Genomic DNA, 20,284 nt, shown 5'->3' with positions numbered 1-20,284 from the left:
TCTCATTTCTGCTGGCTATGAGCTGTTCAGGACTCGGAGTCCCTCATTAGCTCGAGAGGGGGAATTCGCAATGTTGAAGGAATCAGTCGGGCTCTAGGGGCCTTTCAAGGGTGCTTCTCCGTCACGGAATCCTGCTGGTTCAGACCATCACGGGACCTGAGAATTTCCGAGATCTCGGAACTGCCCACATTTTTTATTCAATACCGCCTCAAGTGGCCTGATCGAGTCGTCCTGATCTTCGATGCGATTCTGCCTCAGGGTTCACATAAGCAAGCACGGATCTCTTGGATGCCACGGTATAAAGGAACAGTCATCTGTCGTTCTATGAGATGCTGAGTATTGAGCACTTTCAATCGTAGGATGAAGCGTCACCAACTCGTGATTGAGACAAATCTGACATTTTGAAATTGGTACCTAGAGAAAAATCTTGCAGGAGAAGAGTAAGGAAGCTTGTTATTCCAGTGAGCGAGGGACGTGGGATCTCCTAAACAGGACAGAGAACCTGTTAAGCCTCCTTCAGCCACAGGAGGTGAATGTCACCACCATGTGGACAGCAGCATAAGCACTGGTCAGGCTGAAAACGGAGACATCGGTGGAGAGCGCTTATGGTGGAATCCACCTAGGCACCCAGAGACGAGGAAGGGTGAGTTCCGCGAAGATGGAGACATTCTCTATCTGTTCGATGACACGCTCTCTCTCTCTTCCTCCCTTCATGATTAAACTTGAATCCATGCTCAAGCGAAGAAGGCGCCGCTTGCGTGATTCTCAAAAAACCATTCTCCGAGCGTTGTAGCAATACGCAGTCATTGTGATCAAATGTGGAATGTCGTAATTCTCGAAGGTTTGGAAAGTTGTCCGAAACAGGGATTTCAAAAGCTTCGATTTTTATGGAAAGGATAATTATTCTGACAAACTATTGACCAAAAAATGAGATGTTCATCATCTTATATGGTAGCTTTCACGTTGATATTATCCCCACTTTATATTCTCTCTCTCACTCTCCATATTTGACAGCACAGAAAGACTTTCGCCATGTTTGAACAGAGGAGCACTTCCCCATTGAGGCACTTACCATTTCCAAATCTTGTTGCTTAGTTTGAATGAAATTTCTGTTTCAGTCAAGAAACAAAAAGAGCATGCACTTAGAAAACAGTGTGTGTCGCTGCTACTCATGCAACTCTCTCTCTCTCTCTGAGAAAATCCCTCCGCACTCGCTTCCAATCTTCCTAGATTTACGTATTTCTACCGATTCCCAGTTGGTTTCATTGAGCAAAAGGCCTGAAACAGAGGGAAAAAAATCAGATTTTTCCAAAAAAAAAAGTCTCTGGGCATCGGTGCGGGAGAGAGATGGTGCAGCGCCAGAGGTTCCATCAACTGAGAAAAGGCGAACCGCATGCCTTCGATGATGAAGAGGGGCATGGCAGGAAGAAGCCCAAGCTTTTCTACCTCCTTCTCCTCCTCTCTCTTCTCTCTTGCAGCTTTGTAGTGGTCCCTCAGCTGTTCGGTTCTAGTAGCCACTCTCTCTGTTGGGTTTTGCTCGTCTCTCTTTGTTCCTCTTTATTTTGCTCTGTTTCGTTATATTTTCCGGCCTTCTCTTGATGGTTTTCTTTCGTGGGATTTGGCAGATTCTTTCGGCGGGGACAGGGAAGGCGGGCGCGAGGACTACAATGCGAACGCCCCTCCCTGTTCTTCAATGTCTAATGGTGCGTACTCACTCCTTAACTGCACTGGAAAAAGGCAAACTGAAAAAAAGGAGAAAGGAGGGAAAAAATCAGACAAAAACTTGAACAAAATGAGTTTCATGGAAGCTGCTTTTGTAGTTGTTCCTTGGACTCTTTCTTTATGGCGCGTCTAGCAGAGTAGCAGGTGAAAAATGGCGGAAAACAAATCGAAATGATCAGAACTTCAGCACTTCGTATACAGCTGCTCTGTTTTGTGCCCTCAGTTTCTTCGTGACCGTTTCTCTGTTTTGTTGAAGCATAGCTCAACCATAGCCCATAGTCATCAAACACATAATTCATTGTGCCCTTGTTGCATGTAGAAATTCTAGGCTGGAGCTGGCCTTTCCCAATTTCTGAATTAAAGCGTTTGGTTGCAAACAATTGCAGGGACCATATGCTGCGATAGGAGCGGCTTTCGCTCTGATGTATGCATCATGAAAGGGGACGTAAGGACACACTCTCCCTCTTCTTCAGTCTTCCTTTATCTTTCGAAACAGCCAGGCGGGTTCGATGAGTTCATCTCAAGCGTTCACAGAGTGGCCGGAGGCCACGACGACGAGGAACTCCAGCATGAAAAGATAAGGCCCTACACGCGAAAATGGGAGAACATTGTCATGGATAAAATTGATCAGCTTGACCTTATTGTGAAGAAAGATACCATGGGCGCTCACCATCGGTGTGACGTCTGGCACGATGTTCCCGCTCTACTCTTTTCAACTGGAGGCTACACGGGTAACCTCTACCATGAATTCAATGATGGGATATTGCCGCTGTACATTACTTCACAGCATTTCAAGAAGGAGGTCGTGTTTATCATCCTTGAATATCACCATTGGTGGTTTACGAAGTATGAGAACATCGTTTCTCGCCTCTCAAACTATCCGCCTATCGACTTTAGTGGAGATAACAGAACCCATTGCTTCCCGGAGGCCATTGTTGGTCTGAAAATCCATGATGAGTTCACTGTGGATCCATCACTGATGAAGGGAAATAAGAGCATCCTCGATTTCAGACACTTCCTTGACAGTGCTTACCAGTACCGGATAAAAGGTTCAATGCCAGACAAGGAGCGAGGGATACAGCTGAAACTGAATCAATCGGCTTCAGTGCCAGCTTCAGGGCAATTGATGAACATTAATAAAAACGACCAGAAACACCAGTTGAAGAAACCGAAGCTAGTAATAATATCGCGAAGTGGGTCGAGGGCATTAGTTAACGAGGATTGCTTGGTTACATTGGCAGAAGAGGTGGGGTTCAGAGTAGAAGTTTCGAGGCCTGGTCGAACGACTGACCTGGCAAACATGTATCACCTACTTAACGAGAGCGAGGTTATGGTTGGTGTACACGGGGCCGCTTTGACCCACTTCCTCTTCCTGAAGCCTGGTTCCGTGTTCATCCAAGTCATTCCTTTAGGGACAGATTCGCCAGCTGAGGCATGCTTTGGCAAACCTGCAAGAGAGCTCGGTTTGAAGTACATTGGCTATAAGATTTTGCCTAGAGAGAGCTCGCTGTATAACGAATACGACAAAGGCGACCCCGTCCTTACAAATCCAAAGACCGTAAATAAGAAGGGATGGCAATACACTAAGGAGATCTATCTCGAGAGACAGAATGTCAGCCTGGACATGACGAGATTCCACAAGCGGCTGCTTCAAGCTTATGACTATTCCTTCAAGAAAATAAACGGTCAAATTAGCTACAGTCAAACCACCAAGTTGTTCAACCTTTGCTAACTACTTCGTTCTCTTCGCCTTCCTTAAATAATTGCTGGTTTTTTTTCCAATTGACTTAATGGTTGAAACTTGAGTAAGTATTCTCATCTGTAAATCAGCTTTTCAGGTTCATAACAAGCTTCTAAAGGAGGCATTTTTAACAGTTTGGTGAATTGGATGACTTGTTAAAGATGCCGCTCTGTCCCTTCATTTGTGTTTTCCTGACAATAGGAGTTTTGGGTAAATCTAAGGCAATGGTCATCTGCTTGGTTCAAGGCTTATACTGAATAAGTCAACTATGTAGAATCTACATCACGCGTGGTGCCGCCTAAACAAACAAAGCAATATCGATTTCAGGACATGTGAAGCTATTATAATCAACTATGCTAGAAACAAGAACACTTGATGCGTTAACATCATGTCCGCGTCACGCTATAGTCTCTGAATCTAAGCTATACAATAGAAGAGCAGCTGGTTTTTTAGCAAAGGCACCCGTCATTTCCTCCCCCACCGTCAAATGATGCCAATAGCTTCAATGAATTTAGTCAGAAATTCAGAGAGACGATGGGCGAGAGCAGTTCTGTTTGAAAAAATTGGCAAGAAAATTTCGGATATTATTTTTTTTTGGTCGAATTTTTCGGGTATTATTTGAAGCAACGTGTTTCAACATGTACATAAGCAGTGTGTTAGATCAAAAAATTGCTATTGTGTTCGTCAGCTGACTTCTCAGTCTTTCTCTCGTCAATTCTTGGTGTCTCATCTATCATGTCAGAACTTCAGTCAGCTTCGAGTCGAAGCATCCCTGCGCTGGTCATTGAACACCAAATTTCTCCACCTATAGCTACAGCCAACGCTTTGCTATCTTCGATGACGGGTGGACCGGAGGAGGCGTCTTGGCATTCCTTGCGACTTTTACATCTTATTGTAGAAACAAAAGTAATTACTCAGTTGATGGACAGATGAGATGACATATACACTGTAAACTAAGTTAAATTTAATTAAGTTGACTCTGCTTACCGGAATTAGTGGACTTGCCACCCAGAGAAGACCGGCGAGACTGGTCTGAGCCGGCTGTTTCAACACCTGTTAGTGATTGTCTCCTACGTGTCCTTGTGTTAGCTGCAATCGCTGATCCTCCATTGTTACCAAACGTGGTCAAGCCAACAGGTGAACGAGCTTCCATCACATTTCTTGGATTCCTGCAGTTGCATAAAAACCAAGTCTTAATGGCAAAATACTGATGTGAGCAAATTCTCACATTACCCGACATTTTTGGGAATTTTCAGTTGCATAATGTGTATTGCATACTATACAATATTTGTCTAATGCAGTGTTAAGACTACTTAGTAAAAAAATAAAATTCACTGACCTCTTTTCGGATCCATTTATGAGCTTCCCTATGGTGCGCAGGGATTTCCTTATATGAGATTCTTTGCCATTCATGCTTTGAATTGGCAAGTTGGGTGTTTGAGGATCAGTACAAAGAGTGAGCTCTCTTTGCATCACAATCTGGATCTCTTTTTTGTTAGCTAAGACTGGTTCAGGACTAGGTGTCTTTGGTAGCTCAAGAGGTGGAATTTGCACACTAAAGTAATTAGTTGGGCTCCTAGCGGCCTTTCGAAGGTGCTTATCCATAGCGGAACCCTGATGGTTCAGACTTTCACAGGACTGGAAGATTTCTGTATCCTGAAACAGCCCATATTTCAGATTTGATGCTGGATCAAATGGTGGGGGCTTCAATTCATCTTGTACTTTGATCTGCAGATTATTATTTTTGGCGGTTCTCGGGCCTTCCAAGCTCAATCTTCGTGTGCTAGTAGATGTAGGAGTTTTTCTTGCCTTCGTCTCAGCGAAATTCATGATTCCCCCAGTTTTGATTGTCGGTGTACGGTTTTCAATGCTTAATCTTCTCAAACGCAGAGGTGTGTGTTCGTTTGCTGCTTTTGGTCCATTTGGAGACTTGGGTTCCTTTGTTCTACTGAACTGCATGCTTTGAATGTCCTTGCTTGCCAGTGCCTTTTTAAGACTTTCAATCTGTAAGTTCTCAACAAATAAAGTGATAATCTCCAAGTCAGAATTGCAGCTAAAAGGTGTGTTGTATGTAGACATAAAAGCACCTGCACATTATTTCAATCTGAGAAATCATGAAACTGAGAGTATGATGACATGGTCTATTCATTGAGATGCTTGAAAACCTACTTATACTCTTATGACATTAATAGGGGGTCTCCCCCGGACCGCCTGGATACCATGAGTGAATAGAGAAACACTGAATAAATAATGTTACAAAAAGCTTAGAGAGAGAGAGAGAGAGAGGCAATTGGTTTGTTGGTTCTTTGGACAATGGATTTCATAATCACCCAGCAATAACGAGAAAATTAGGAGAAGACTGTACAGAAAGATCATGTCTGTACAAAACAGATTGATGTATCCAAGTTTTAATTGGGGAAGACTGTTAAAACATGCACAAACCAGTCCTGCAATAACACCCATTGAAGGATGCCTTCTGTCGCCTTAAGAAGAATTAGGAAGCCAAGATCCCCAGATCCGGCCCTCTATAATTGTAATGTTGATTATTGTCAAAAAGGCATCTGAAACATAGAAATTACCCAAGTACAAACCTGTTCTTTGAGTTGCATGACCTCCCTGGTCTCTTTGTTCACGCGTGCGACACCAAGTTCAACCGTTGAAACTCTCTGAGCAAACTTCAAGGTACTCATTGATTCCCCAAATGAATCTGCCTCAGGGTTCAAATGAGCCAGCATCAATGTTTTCGCATGCCCTCCTGAAATGAAAAGTTTAAAAGCAATGTCACCATTTCCCAAAGACCATAATCAGAGTATCTCTCTTCTATGCTGAGTCTCGGTATTAGTAATTTTATCCTGAAATGATGCTTCAGTAACACCTGACAAACTTCAAAACGTCGAAATAGGTACCTAGAGAATCTTGCAGCAGAAGCGTAAGTTTGCTATTGCGGTAAGGTATGTGGGAGTTTTTCTGGGCCAAAGCTGTGATAACATCTCCCAGACAAGACAAAGACCGGTTAATGTACTGCGCCTCCTTCAGTCTCTCTCCTGTGACTTCAGATTTATCTACCCGTTCACTTCCTGCAAGATCGACCAAATGCAGGCAACTGCGGAGGATGGATCCAGATACATCTTTCCCTTGAACATGTACTGTCAGCACACTGCACAGATGCATCCAATGGACATCGACATCACTCCATCGAAAAATCTATACATTGGAAACTACATTGCAATAAATACAGAAAAAGAATGGGAGGAAACTCTGCCTGTCCAAAAACTGACCTGTGAGACCGGCTACTTCTATTGTTCAGTGCTGTAGAACTGACGACACGATTCATATCACCAAGTTTCATCAGGTTGAGCACATCAGCTGTGGACTGGACGGAATGCATGGTAGCATCTGGAAGGCTCAAGCCACCGTCACTGGTACAGCTTCGAATCTCTAATTTGCACATCGTCAAGGAACCCAAATTTACATTTCAGAAACTTAGTTAAGCTTCCTTCAGTCTATTTATCAACTCATTTGACACCAAATGTATCTATATGAGACAGAAGCGTCCATTTCAAAGGATATCTTGAGGATGCTGAATCCTCAGCGAGGAGATCACGCACTTGCTCATTATATATTTCAACCATCTGAACGTGAATCTCGTAGTTTATGATGTCCTTCCTTCTGTTAGACAACTCAAAGAGATCGTTGAGAGCCAAGTAATTAATCCCCATGTCCTTTGTCAGTTCACCCGATGGACCACTCTATAATTCCAAAAGGCAATCAGTAGTTATCCTCCAATCCACGTTAACAATCAGCATCTGCTTAGATTTAATTATGTACATGCTTTGCAGATAGATAAATGAAATTAACAGTACATCCATCTTCCAGTGAGGAAAATGCACACTTTTCAACCATATAAAGAAATCATCTAGGAGCCTAGGAGATGATCCGGCACAAAAGTTGGATCTACTGAAGCTACACTTGCAAGTTCTTACCATTGTATGTGTTTTACCCGATCCAGTTTGACCATAAGCAAAAATGCAGACATTGTAACCATCCATGACTGATCTAATCAAAGGTTGAGTATCCATGTACACATCATCTGCAAAGAGGGTCGCATGATTACATTGTTGTTTACGAGCTGAACGGCAACTTGCAGAACAATCTCTTGGCCAATGTTATACCCAGATATAGTAAGATGAAGTCTAACAATACCTTGAGTAGCAAGTGGACCGAAAACCCGATTAAACTGAAACATTTTCCTTCCATCTCTTTGGGGTTTTGAAGGGTCAACAATCACAAGTGAACCAGCTTCTCCAATGAGATCTACCACAGTTGTAGCTTCCGCATTAAAAATAGGCCTAATTCTGCAGTATACTCGTATATTTCCTGTAAAGATGTTTGTCAAATTAAACTCATAATAGTGGAGTTAAAACCACAAAAGCTCCTTTACTTAAAAGCGACTAACCCATGGATAAGCATATACTTCTGCAAATAACTGCTGACTGTTTGAAAAAATGAGTTATGCGATCCAATTCACATAACAAATATCTCTCCTTGAAAAGAGAGCTAACCTTTTAAATCCTGGACCATGTTGTATAGGTTTCGATTTTCCTTCACCACCTTATGATACCCAAGAGCAGCCGTAGACATCTCCTGGACTTGATTACCTGATCCATGGGAAAAGCAAAATGTCACAAGTAGCCTGGTCTCTGTTTAATAAAATACAAAAGCTAGAAAAAGATTGTAACAAGATCCCATAAATTCCTTCTTGAAGTTGAAATTGAGGATTATTGCCAAATCATAGGAAGCATATTAATGACAATGGCCTCATTCTGAGATAATGTCATTCAGTGGAGGAGCCGTAATACATAAATAAGTAAATAGAGGACCCTCATCTAAAATGGTTGACAGTCAATGCAAAAGGACAAGGGAATCGACCATGTCACAAGTGAACATGCAGTTCTCTAAGTAGAGGAGATTCTAAAATGAGGAAATTGACATGCATGCAATTGCGTTAGGGAGCTTAATGTCCTAAGCCTCATCTGTGCTTGGAAAAGAAAAAGAACTAATTAGACCACTCCTTTTTTTTTACTTTTCCCACCTAGATGTTTTAGATCTCTCTGAAACTGGGACTGCAGATCTTCAAACTCTCTTTTTGTCTTCACCAACAAAGTTTTAAGATCCTGCAAGATGCAAATATTAGACTTTCTCATCCGTTTCAACTGTTGTCGGGAACATAAAATCACGATAACTTAAAGACCTTGCTCTATTATTCTATACTGCAAGCAAGTTTAAATGAAAAAATTTCTATTATAGACCAAACATCCCCTACTGAAATTTCTTTATCAAATAAAATCTTTCCAAATTTCACCAAAAAAAGTTCGCAATCTTTTCTTTCCCTAAAGATTTGCTGAATTATAAATAGAGGCACTCACCAAAAGTTCTCTCTCTTGCATCTGAAATACATTTTGATGATTGCAGTTACCCTCTTTAGAGCAGGTTCTGCAGCACTATGAACAAGAAGAGTGTGGAGGCATCAGATTACAAATTCTCCATGGCGATAATAGCTACTTAGTATGCAAATACTTGCTAGCAGCAAGATATTCAGGTATAGATATGTACTAAGAACTAATTTCTAGCTTTTATAATCAATTGATGGTTGATCAATGAGCCACTTTTTTTTTCTTTCTCAGTATGGTGATAGAAGAGAATGCAATACCCATTCCAATGAGGACAATAACCGAAACCCTATCATGCTAATCGACCAAAACGTCAATATAAAACATCAACTAATGGAATGACAAGAGCTAAGTAAGGGAACATAATAGATACAAATTTCTTTCACAATTATCTAATGCCAATGGACAACGCTATATGACAAATGTGGGAAAAACAATATCAGTAACTGCAACTTAACTGCAAAGGAGTAAGTTCACAAAGATAACAAACCTTGGATCCTCGGGTGTACAAATCCTCCAGGGGTGAGGATGTTGACAGCGACCTGCCTTTTACTTTTAGTAAATCTCCAAAAACTAAATCCAGCTGAAATTGAATGTTGAAACAATTATGTCATTTGCGATTATGATAGGAAAAAAAAAAACATAAAGTTTCTGGTCCATATCAATTATATTGGGCTGTAGATTTGAGTACAAAATGTGTCCCTGATCATTGAATAGGACATATAGTTCAGCACAGAAGATTTAGTGCTTATTTTGTTTGTAGAAAGAAAAAGGGAAATTCCACTCGTGTGACGTTTAGTGCACTTTATTTCTTGCACGGATGCAAAGGAAGCACTGGAAAGAAAGAACATATTTACCCCTCTGGTCAGTCTAAAAACTATAATTTTAACCTTGTACACATCAACTAGCCACGAAAAGCGTGGAAAATTTCTACAGGAAATATTTGCTCTAACTATTCGATAGAAGAAAGTGATGCCTTCTCAATCTACGAGCTGTATGTTTTCATACCCTTCCTACCTTCTGGTGCATTTGTAAAGTAAAAAAAACGTGTTAGATCCAAGGCATATACGCAATGAGCAACCAATGCTGCTATGGAAGAAATTCAAAATTCTTACCTCAGGGTGCTTGCCTTGAAGTTGCTCCTCCAAACAACGTGAGATTATTTTTGTGAAGAGCTTGATTGAATCCTATGACAGAAGAATAACAACATAGAAGAAATATCAGGAACTGGGCCTGCAGTTTCATAGTGATTTTGTCAAAATCTGACTTCTTACCTGTTTACCATTAGCAATGGTGGCAAAAAGGTTCCTGTCAATGTTTTCCTTTCCCTCAACCATATAGTCAGTGAGAAACTTGACTACTGATTCTACAATATCAATTATCAAGTGAAGCACCGAAAGATTGTCAGTGGGGAAAAGTGAAGGCAATTGAGGACTAAACTGAATATCGAGGAATGCAATTGAGGACTAAACTGACATGCGGATTCCCTATTCAACCAGCAAAATTCTACGTAACTAGCCAAAACTGGTACCTACTTCTAAGGACAACAAAACGACATATACTTATTTTAGGTTCTGCGGTTTTTATCTCGAAGTCATGTATGAATACCCCTTATTGTAGTTGCAGAATATTTCTATCGAGGTGTTTCCATGCGCATTAAAATCATTTATTCATCTAAAATTAAATTTAAATGGCCCAAATTCCCACTAATTTTTTCTTCTTTTTGGCATAAATGAAACACCATATTATTCCTTCAAAGAGAGCCCTGGCATTACAGTGCTTAGCCTACATGGAAGAACCGTAGGTTGTCCTCAAAGATTATGGAGTAAATTAACCTTCAAAGCTTCCACTTTCACCAATAGGGGGTTGTCTATCATTTGCGTAGGAAGTGTCGAACAATTGTCTGCGAGAGTCCGATGGAGTCGCAGCTGAGGATCTAGCATTCATCCTATTAGCAGAATGCATGACTAGAGGAGATCTCATATGTTTATGAAGTCCATTGCTGCTATTCATTTGCTTCCACTCGTGGTAAGCTTTGAGGCCCAATATGCAATCAACAACCTTACCCACTGAGCCTGCTTCCAAAGTGTCCTGCGAGAACCAATTTAAAATCATTCAACCCCTTTCAATATAAACACATTAAAAAGCATAAAACCGTAGTTAGTATTAACTTACCCTTTCCAGATCCGAAGCTTCAAATGCTGGGAGCTTTAGATCTTCAACAGCCACGAGGAAGTTCCGGACATTCTCAAAATACTGATAAGCGGTCAATGGTTGGGTTTCGCCTGTGTGCGATAGCTGAGGAGAGTTAATCTCCACCACCTAACAATCATTGCAAATACATGGTAAATCAAATCGACCAAACAAATATCAATTTTCCTTCTTGGTAACTGTGTTTTGAGTTTGACCAAAAAAAAGAAAAGAAAAGGAACTGTGTTTTGAGAAGCCATACTGGCCAAACATTTAGGTTACTCCACTTGATCCAAATAGAGATGCGAGGTGGTCCAGATTGCTAACACGATCACACGCACATTCCATCTACTCTAATTAAACAAGTGCCTCCTTTTCCTCGGCCGACTGAAATATAAATTCAAGGGCAAGAGAACAATCAATGAGATGGACTTAATACCTTGGGCACAGCTCCAGGTTGAATTCTATTGATGGCATTGCACAGAAATTGTCCATTTCTCAAGCAAGCTATGAACTCTCTCTCGGATGGCTGTCGAGGCAATCCGAGTGGACCCGCAAAACCTTCAAGCCACTCGGTGGCCTGATACCGTCTCCAAGCTGCGGAAAAAGCACATCAATAAAGCCGATACTGGCAACCCCCAGTCCAAAAATTTTCAAAAGAAAGGATCCTTAAAGTCTTATAAAGAGGCCGACCTGCTTCTTCAGCTTTTCTCGAAGCCAAATTGATGTCATGCATCCTTGCTCTCTTTGAGTCCTCCATGAGAGCCATTTCCTCTATCTACCAACAATGGACATGCAGAAGTAGATTCCGAATCAAATGCCAAACCCGCGTCCATAATCCAAAACGAAAAGAAGAAAATGAATTCTCGCAATCATTCAGTGATCAAGAACTAGTCGCCTCATTTCTTTCCAAAGGGCAAAGCGAGAAATGAACAAGCAGATAGGAAATGGGTCCTCAACATATCCGGAGATATTCATACTTCCTGACCGAAAAGGAAAATGGGTCCAAGAATACCTCTTGTTCTTGATCTTGGAGAGAGACAGACTTTCGATCGGAGAAAAGAGCGGACACGCTTGGTGCGATCGCTGAGGGTGCTTCAGCACTTCCTATTTCTGAATTTCCTTTCCAGAATCGAAATGGCACCAACTCAGGTTCGGAGTTGGGTTCGAGTCCGTGCCTGAGGCTGCAGAATCGTAACGTTGCGTTTGACGTTTTGAATTCAAATCTGTGGGGACATCGCATCCCTCGGTGCACGGTCACTTCGAGCCGCGATCGTGGCCGTCGAGTGAGGTGTAGGCGACGGCTGTGATTTCTTCGAAGGAATGTCTTGAGTGGGCCTAGGGCTTGGGATGCGGGATTTGGGCTTTGGGTTCGAGAGATGCGGGAACGAGCGGTGGGCCTTCGCTTTTAGTATGCTGTACGGCTTTAATTTTAATATCGAACGTAAATTCTCCTAGTAATTTTTTTTTTTTAGAAAATTTTGTTTAGATTAAACTTTGCGAATCTGACTTAAATTCTCCTCTCCGATCCGTCAAAGGCATTATTTGCGAATCTGACCTACGTCGGGACAAGGGGATTCCCGAGGAATTATTTGCTTATCGGGCCCCAAGTAGTTATCTCAAGTAGAAATCGAGATCCGGAGAGATCGTTTCAATTATCAATGGATCGACCAGTAATAAGGAAAGCCATGAGCGGTTTTCAGAAGAGCAGAATCCATGCCAAATAGACTCTTGCATGTGCTAAATGTGTGTATGGAATCGTGTAGGGAAACAAATTAAGTGTTTCAAATCTCGGGTTAATTGAATGCTCGAACTGCTCAAACACAGAAAGAATTGTGTTGAGTCGATTGATTCGTGAGACGATCAATAAGTAGCCTGACATATTTATACATCCATTTTTTCCGTACCGCAAAAGCAAACTCAAAATCAATTCCCAACCTTAAATATTTTCTTGATAGCCCCAAAAAACAAAAAAAGCTCGTACTTGTTACAAGATGAACAATATCCGGATATAGATGTAGAAGTGGACGCTCAATAAACTGAACTATTCTAATTATGATATAGTCCTTTTCTATCTATATGCTGTTTCTTTTAAATTACAGGCAAAGGATTAGCGGAATCAACACAATGACACGAATAATCTAAAGATCCGAAGTTACGGAGACTTATAATTCTCGAATCTCGTCCGCATTATATATCATGATCCATTTCGTCCGAACATTAATCATATAGCAAGTTCAATAATCGACTCAGTTAGATATATACGTGACAAACTTGCATAAGGACTAAAAACTCTTGAAATGGAAAGTGCAATCTAAACCTAACCTTTGGGAAAACATGGAGACACCACTGTACTACTTCCTCTTCCACATGAAAGTTAATTGATTAATCGCCCCGTGAAAAATTGTTTCGAGAGATTGGCTGAACGATTAATTAAGCGCTTAATTTGAATCTAACGGCTCCCATGTTTAAGTTTCAAATGGTGCTCACTTGTATTAACTTTAGGTCACAGCCTTAGCGTGGGTGAGCGATTGCGTATATCCTTAGAGATTTATTCAAGGGGGTGGGACGGAGACGAAGCCTGCGCGCAAACAGGTACTAGCTAGAGCTTTTGCCAAGCACTAAATTAACCCAGGGGATTCTCTATAGTAACTATGCTTAACATACTTCATGAATGGTAGCTTCACGTAGTTATACCTCCGTAAGCAAGACTCAAAATCAATTTCCAACCTCGAATTATTTCTAGATAATCCCAAGAAAGGTCGCACTAGTTACGGGATGAATGATAACGATATTGACTGGATGGCTATATAAACACAACTTCAAATCATCTTCGATGACACGATCTCTCGAATGTGGTACATACATCATAAGGGTAGTATTATTGTTTCCCTAATTATGAAAAAATTGCCCAAAAAAAAAAAAATCCTAAACTTATTATAATTATGCCAATTCGGTTCTAAAATTTTTGTATTCATGTCAATTCAGTCCTTCCGATTAATTTTGGCCAGAAACCGTCGACGTGGGGCAACCAACGCTGACGTGGCGGCAACCGACTGTAGGAGGAAGAAGAAGAAGGGAAAAAAAAAGCAAAGAAAATAAGAAATAAATCAAAATAATATTAAATTGGCCACATTGTTAATTTTCGATTAAAATTGGCTGGAAGGACTGAATTGACACAAATGCAAAAAGTATAGGATTGAATTGACACAATTGCAATAGGTTTATGACTTTTTTTTGGTATTTTCCCCTCCTAATTATCAATCCTTGATTCGATCTGGACATCTAGATAACATAGATAGATTTCGTATTTCCATAGACCAAATCATCAAATCTTATTTTATGCCTCCCAAGACATTAAGGACCGACACGGCTTTCCTCCCCGCCATTTAAAACTAATCAAGTTCCGAGACAATCCAAACGTAAATAATCGGATCCCCCAACTATTCATGACACAGCTTCGATGCTGAATCACGTACATATGAAGACGACGACATGCATGAAAAGGACAACCACGTCCTCTACTGGCCATGCCCTTGCCCACGTGGCACGACCCCGAGATTTTAATTCGACCCCTCTAAAATTTTGTTAGGCCACCAATCCCATTGGGTCATGAGGCATTGGTATTCCTCTGTTTGGAACCGTCCAATTTTTTTTTTTATTTTATAAATCAGATTAATTTAACTTTATCTCATCACCCTCTTGGACCTATGTTAATGATAACGACCGATTATGATAATTAGTTAGGGTTTATTATTTAATTAGCTCGAGCTTGTTTCTTTTGAAACGGGACGTGTACGAAGTACAAACTTTGGTCTCCTCGGCCACATATTATCCATTTTCGCATTGAACTGTAAGCATAGGGTTATCGACACTTCCTTAAACCGTATCATGAGATTAAGCATGCTTAAAATAGGAAGATTGTAAGAAAACTCTCCAACCTTAAAATAAGACTATGGTTGGACAAATTTTTTCTTCTTTCTTCTTTCTTTTTTGGTTTTTTTTTTATGGCAAACGGCTCCAAAACTCTAAACTATGGTTTATCGTGGCACATTTACCTTAATCTTTTTTTTTCCAGTGACACTATATGAACGCTGGAAAACAAACAGTATTGACATGGAGCCCACATAGTTTAAATAAGATAAAAACGACATTGTTTTGGCTGAATTAGTTATCTAGTCCACAAGTTTTGGATTTTTTGTATCACAAGAAAAAATTCATGGTAAACATGTCGCAATTGATATAGCCAGAAATTTTGGTGGTTTTTTTCTTTTCATTTTTGGTTTTCTTAATTGGAGTTGTAACGAGGACCAGCAAGCAAAATGTGCATAAGAATTAGCAAATTTGGGATGTTCAATTAATTGGAAAACTATCATGCTAGTTTCATATAGGAAAATGCTTTCCCGACAGTATTGTCAGAGACGATACAATCATAATCGTAAATCCACATACTATCACCACGTGTTTTACATAAAACACTCGAGCAGCTTCCTTTCATATATGTATATGGCATAAAGGTGACATGATGAGGCATTCCATACGATGGGAGAGAAAAGGCCATTCCAAGTGGTAAAAGGAGCCAATGCCCCCACCCATATAAAACCCTAAAATTGCCCATAGATGTCCTGGTAATGAAGGCAAAGCTTACTTACAACTGTTCTTGCAGAGAGAGAGAGAGAGAGAGAGATGTGAGGTTGAAGACGGCTTCATTAGGGTTTCTTTTTATATTTATGAGCGTGGGAACAATGATGTGTATAGTTACCTTACCCAAAAAAAAAAAAAACAATGATATGTATAGTTTATGCTTTACGTCTTCATCATGTTCCTACCACTTCCGAGGGCCGTTGGGTGTCTTTGTGTGGCGATTCTAATCCCGACGGTCAACATGCTGCGTCCCCCAAAAACAATGTTATTTACCCTCCAAGAGAAGAAAAATAACGTGATCGACATAGACAAAGATCGGCTATCAAAATCGTAGCCGTTGCATTGGCTTGAATTCGAACCGGCCCGGTTTTACTACATGACGAAATTGATGGCAAAGATTGCGATTTCAATGTATCTTAGTGGGCACAAGACATAATGTCGTTTTCTTCCCTCTTTTCTTGTGTACATGGTAATCAAAATTTCGGGCTCGATCAACCTCCATAAGTGTATGCACTGTTTCGTCCGTGTGCATTCAATACGGCTCAATCCTCGGGGGTGGCGAGGATGATTCTCTAAATCACTTTGCGTGGAAGATATTCTATTTTGACTTCAAGGTCTGTCGCATCTGAATTGAGCAATTACCCATTTCGCCCAAGCGTCTTAGGGTCCCTCTTTTCTTTTCAATATTTCCATCTCGGTTTGGATATTTATGACTGACGGATTTCATCATAGTGAACTTCTCATTATGGTTAAATATTTTTCTATCAAATGATTAGTGAATTACATAGTCAATTCATCTTAGTCGCTTCACGTCCAAGATGCTCTTCAAGAGGGCCATCGAATCGCCAAACTCATGATCTGGTCCATTCAGGACCTTCGATTTAGTTGCTTGAGCAATGACCCGCACGCGAACACATAACACGCGCATAGGCATAGGAGGAGGGGCAGAGTGGAAAGCGAAGGCAAAGGAAAAACTAATTCAGATCGTTCGAAAAATGTGATGTGATGTGCTAACGCTTGAAAGATTAGGTTTAGGAGGGAGCTTTTTTCAGTAACAAGGATAGTAAACGGGGAGAGAGAGACAAGAGAGGAGCTTTCGAAATTTCTAACGGGTGGGGCTGTCTCGACATGCATGGCGCTACCAATGGACCATCTTATTGCAAATTTGACAAGGGTGTCTCACCTAATATTTTCCACTAGATTTAGAGGTTCTCTATTCAACATAATATTTACATTGGCCAATCTGCTCTTGAAGGGGGAAATCACAGAACACTATTGGCTTGTCATTAACCATGTGTGAACATTTATTTTTTTAAGGTAGATGTTATAAGATCGGGAAAGAAAACAAAATATAAATGGAGAGATAAAACGGGTGAGCATGCACAAGCAAATGATGATAATCTTAATAAACACACGAACCCACAAAGCCTCCACAGTCTCCCCTTTATATATAAATTCCCCCACCTCTCCCCCAACACCATCATCATCATTGTCGGCCTTCCCTCTCATCCCTCCATTGGAAGCTTCAAAGCAACCACCAGAACGAAAAGCTTCCTCCACTTTCTCTCCATTTCGTCGAATTGTCCTTTCATCTTCTCTCTCTCTCTCTCGCTCGCTCGCTCGCTCGCTCGCAGTATGAGATCACAGGAGCTCGCTCTCCAGAGAACCACCACCACCACCACCACCGGCAGCTACAGAAGCGCCAGAAGAATCACTCCTTCCTCCACCTTCCCTCGACCGCGTACCCCACCGTCACCGCCGCCGCCGCCTTCTCTCTCCCACCATGAAGACATGGCCGCCTCCGCCGCCTCCGACAACAAGCTCCTCCTCCGCAAGTCCTCCTCCAGATCATCGGCAGCAACCCATCATCGCTCCGTCAGAATCTCCTCCCTCCTCCGCTCCTTCCTCAGCCTTATCTCCTCCTTCCAGCTCCAAAACCTCATCCCCGCCCCAGCCGCCGCCTGCCGCTTCCTCTCCTTCCCCCGCCATCTCTCCCTCTCCTCCTCCTCCTCCTCCTCCTCCCTCGGCCGCAAAGTCACCGGCACCCTCTTCGGCCACCGCCGCGGCCACGTGTCCTTTGCGGTCCAGGACGGCCCCCAGTCCGACCCTGTCCTCCTCCTCGAGCTCGCCATCTCCACCTCCGCCCTCGTCAAGGAGATGTCCTCCGGCCTCGTCCGCATCGCCCTCGAATGCGAAAAGATCGCCGCCGACCGCCCGCCGAGGCTGTTCCAGGAGCCTGCCTGGACCATGTACTGCAACGGGCGCAAGTGCGGGTACGCCGCGTCCCGCTCGTGCACGGAGTCCGATCTGCACGTCCTGAGGACGGTGCGGACCATGTCGGTCGGGGCCGGTGTGATCCCGGTGCTGGCGGACGACGGCCGGAAGTCCGGCGGTGGGGACGGGGAGCTTCTGTACATGAGGGCGAGGTTCGAGCGCGTCGTCGGGAGCCGCGACTCCGAGGCGTTCTACATGCTGAACCCGGACGGCAACGGGGGCCCCGAGCTCAGCATCTTCTTGTTGAGAATATGAAACAGAACAGAGAGATAGGGAGAGAAAGCGACGTGAAGTGAGCTCAGTCTCTCAAATCCCAAATCCCCCGGTCGAGAGCGGTAAATGTACTGATCCAAGCCGTCAGCTGCAGCGGAGTTGAAGTTCTCGTCGTCAATCAGTCATTTTTCAAACATGGTGGTGTGGGAGGAAGAAGAAGAAGAACAAGAAGAAGAAAGATGGTCAGTAATACATTATACATATCACGATGTAATCCAATAGAATCTGTAGTAGTTTTCTAGCGTGCATGACCCAAACCCCATGTGTTTTTTTTTTTTTTTTTTGGTTTTCCTATTTGCTTTCGATGATGATAATGATGTTTTTAGACGTATTTGTGTAGTATACTTTGTTGTTGTTTTTTTTTTTTATTCCTTTCTTTACACATGCATGCAGGAAAAGATAGGAAAAAGTCAATTTCATATTTCTCGGTGAGCTGTTATTTTCGATTAATTAATTAGTTAGTCGATTGATGGAGGTGAGTGTTAATGTTATTGCAAGAGACGTCTTTATCAGCGTGGGATCATCGTCGCCTCCCTATCATCATCGCTCTCTAAATTTAATTCTTTGCGCGCATGCCACGGCTCTCGTCATAGAAGGAACGTAAACATTTTATATAAAAAAAAGAGAGAGAGGAGAAACATAAATTTTTTTTGAAGAAATAGAGGATTGAGCATGCTCTAAGTCAAGCTGAAGCATATATAATTTGCCAGATTTGACCTGGCGTGGATAATCAACATATAATTCTGACTTTAGGCAGGAAAAAGCCAATGAGTTTTCAAGCTATTTTAAAGTTTAGAATTGACCAGCCGGCCACATGCGAGGTCGAAAGGACAACCTTATGATTAACAAGGTCGCTACTTACTACTCGTAGAAATACATGTTTTTCGCGTACACATACGTACACAAAGACAACATCGGTATGTATGAGACATTTCCTAAAATGTACAGTCATAAACTCAAATTTTTCTACGTGTCTTTCTTTCCTATTTCTATTAAAACCAGAAAAGAATGGAAGCGAAAAATAGACTTGCAAGTGAAACATAGTCAAGGTGCACGTTTCCTTTTGAATTCTTAACATGTCATAAGACAAAAGGTCAAGAAACTCCACGCCACCATTCCACCCTCAAAATTACTCTCTTTTGGAAAATTTTGTGGCATTTAGATAAGGAAAATGATTTCCCGATAGTACAATCTTAACCATAGATTCATGTACCATCATAGCATATTTTGCATAAAGCACTCATTAATTGAAAGATCGTGCGGTTAGAAATAACCGATAAGATTGTCAGACTGTTAGGCTAGCAACTCCCCTTAAATAATGTGCTTTTCTATCACATTGGGTTTTTCAAAAGATTGCGAAAGTCAGAAATTCACGATTTTAATTAGTCGCTCAAAATACAAAAGAGAAAGATAATTGTTAAATAAGACTTAGCCCAAATAAGTTCTTTAAAAATTTAACGATTAATTATTTTTAAATAAAGAAGGGTAGGACAACCCCGTAAATTTTTCTTTAGAAAGAAAGGTTATTCGACGATAAGTTTCAACGTTCCGATTCCCAAAATAAGTTTGTATGGGCAAGAATTACACCTCTTAAATCATATAACGTAATCGATCGATCGAGGGACAAGTTTCCCCTCCTCGTGGGATCATGATTTGAGAAGAAATTCTCAAAAAAGTACAAGGAAAAAGGAAAACCACTCGATCGAGGGAGAAGAAAACGGAGAGTGTTCTTGTGGGAAGTGGGGAGGCGCCATTCGGGTGGGCGCGTCCCCACCGTCCGGATGAAATGACACCCGTTGAAAAAAGAGGTGGGGGGGGCCCCACCCTCTAGTTCCTTAACTTTATGTCCTAAATGAAGAGGAGCATCTTTCCCCTATGACTATAGGGTGAAAATCCTTTTCGGACGCGTCGTTGTTCACTCCCGCTATTTGTGGAGAAAGCATCCAGATACCCGAGGGTCCGTTTCGTTTCGCAAAAACGAATTATTTTA

General features: G+C 41.7%; 3 protein-coding genes across 3 annotated transcripts; 2 read left to right on the top strand and 1 right to left on the bottom strand.

Moving 5' to 3' along the window:
• Positions 1–1,183: 1,183 nt before the first annotated feature.
• LOC115731315 (protein MIZU-KUSSEI 1) lies at positions 1,184–18,638 on the top strand. Its single transcript, XM_048271126.1, has 2 exons — positions 1,184–1,193; positions 17,250–18,638. The coding sequence occupies exon 2, from the start codon at positions 17,383–17,385 to the stop codon at positions 18,274–18,276; it is 894 nt and encodes a 297-aa protein (XP_048127083.1). The 5' UTR covers positions 1,184–1,193; positions 17,250–17,382; the 3' UTR covers positions 18,277–18,638.
• On the top strand, positions 1,299–3,692 carry LOC115730052 (xylan glycosyltransferase MUCI21-like). The gene is made up of 3 exons (XM_048271127.1): positions 1,299–1,525; positions 1,626–1,703; positions 2,109–3,692. The coding sequence occupies exons 1-3, from the start codon at positions 1,348–1,350 to the stop codon at positions 3,452–3,454; spliced, it is 1,602 nt and encodes a 533-aa protein (XP_048127084.1). The 5' UTR covers positions 1,299–1,347; the 3' UTR covers positions 3,455–3,692.
• Positions 3,821–12,272, bottom strand: LOC115731289 (kinesin-like protein KIN-14L). Its single transcript, XM_030661948.2, has 20 exons — positions 12,119–12,272; positions 11,797–11,881; positions 11,543–11,700; positions 11,089–11,235; positions 10,749–11,004; positions 10,188–10,279; positions 10,029–10,100; positions 9,404–9,496; positions 8,890–8,964; positions 8,556–8,637; positions 8,026–8,121; positions 7,667–7,840; positions 7,447–7,553; positions 7,034–7,212; positions 6,742–6,906; positions 6,370–6,620; positions 6,055–6,218; positions 4,803–5,467; positions 4,451–4,632; positions 3,821–4,351 (listed from the first exon to the last, which is right to left on the bottom strand). The coding sequence occupies exons 2-20, from the start codon at positions 11,870–11,872 to the stop codon at positions 4,275–4,277; spliced, it is 3,111 nt and encodes a 1,036-aa protein (XP_030517808.2). The 5' UTR covers positions 11,873–11,881; positions 12,119–12,272; the 3' UTR covers positions 3,821–4,274.
• Positions 18,639–20,284: the final 1,646 nt, after the last annotated feature.

This window comes from Rhodamnia argentea, chromosome 10 (genome assembly GCF_020921035.1).
Source record: "Rhodamnia argentea isolate NSW1041297 chromosome 10, ASM2092103v1, whole genome shotgun sequence".
Taxonomy (NCBI): Eukaryota; Viridiplantae; Streptophyta; class Magnoliopsida; order Myrtales; family Myrtaceae; genus Rhodamnia; species Rhodamnia argentea.
This window is presented reverse-complemented; position numbering and strand designations above follow the sequence as displayed.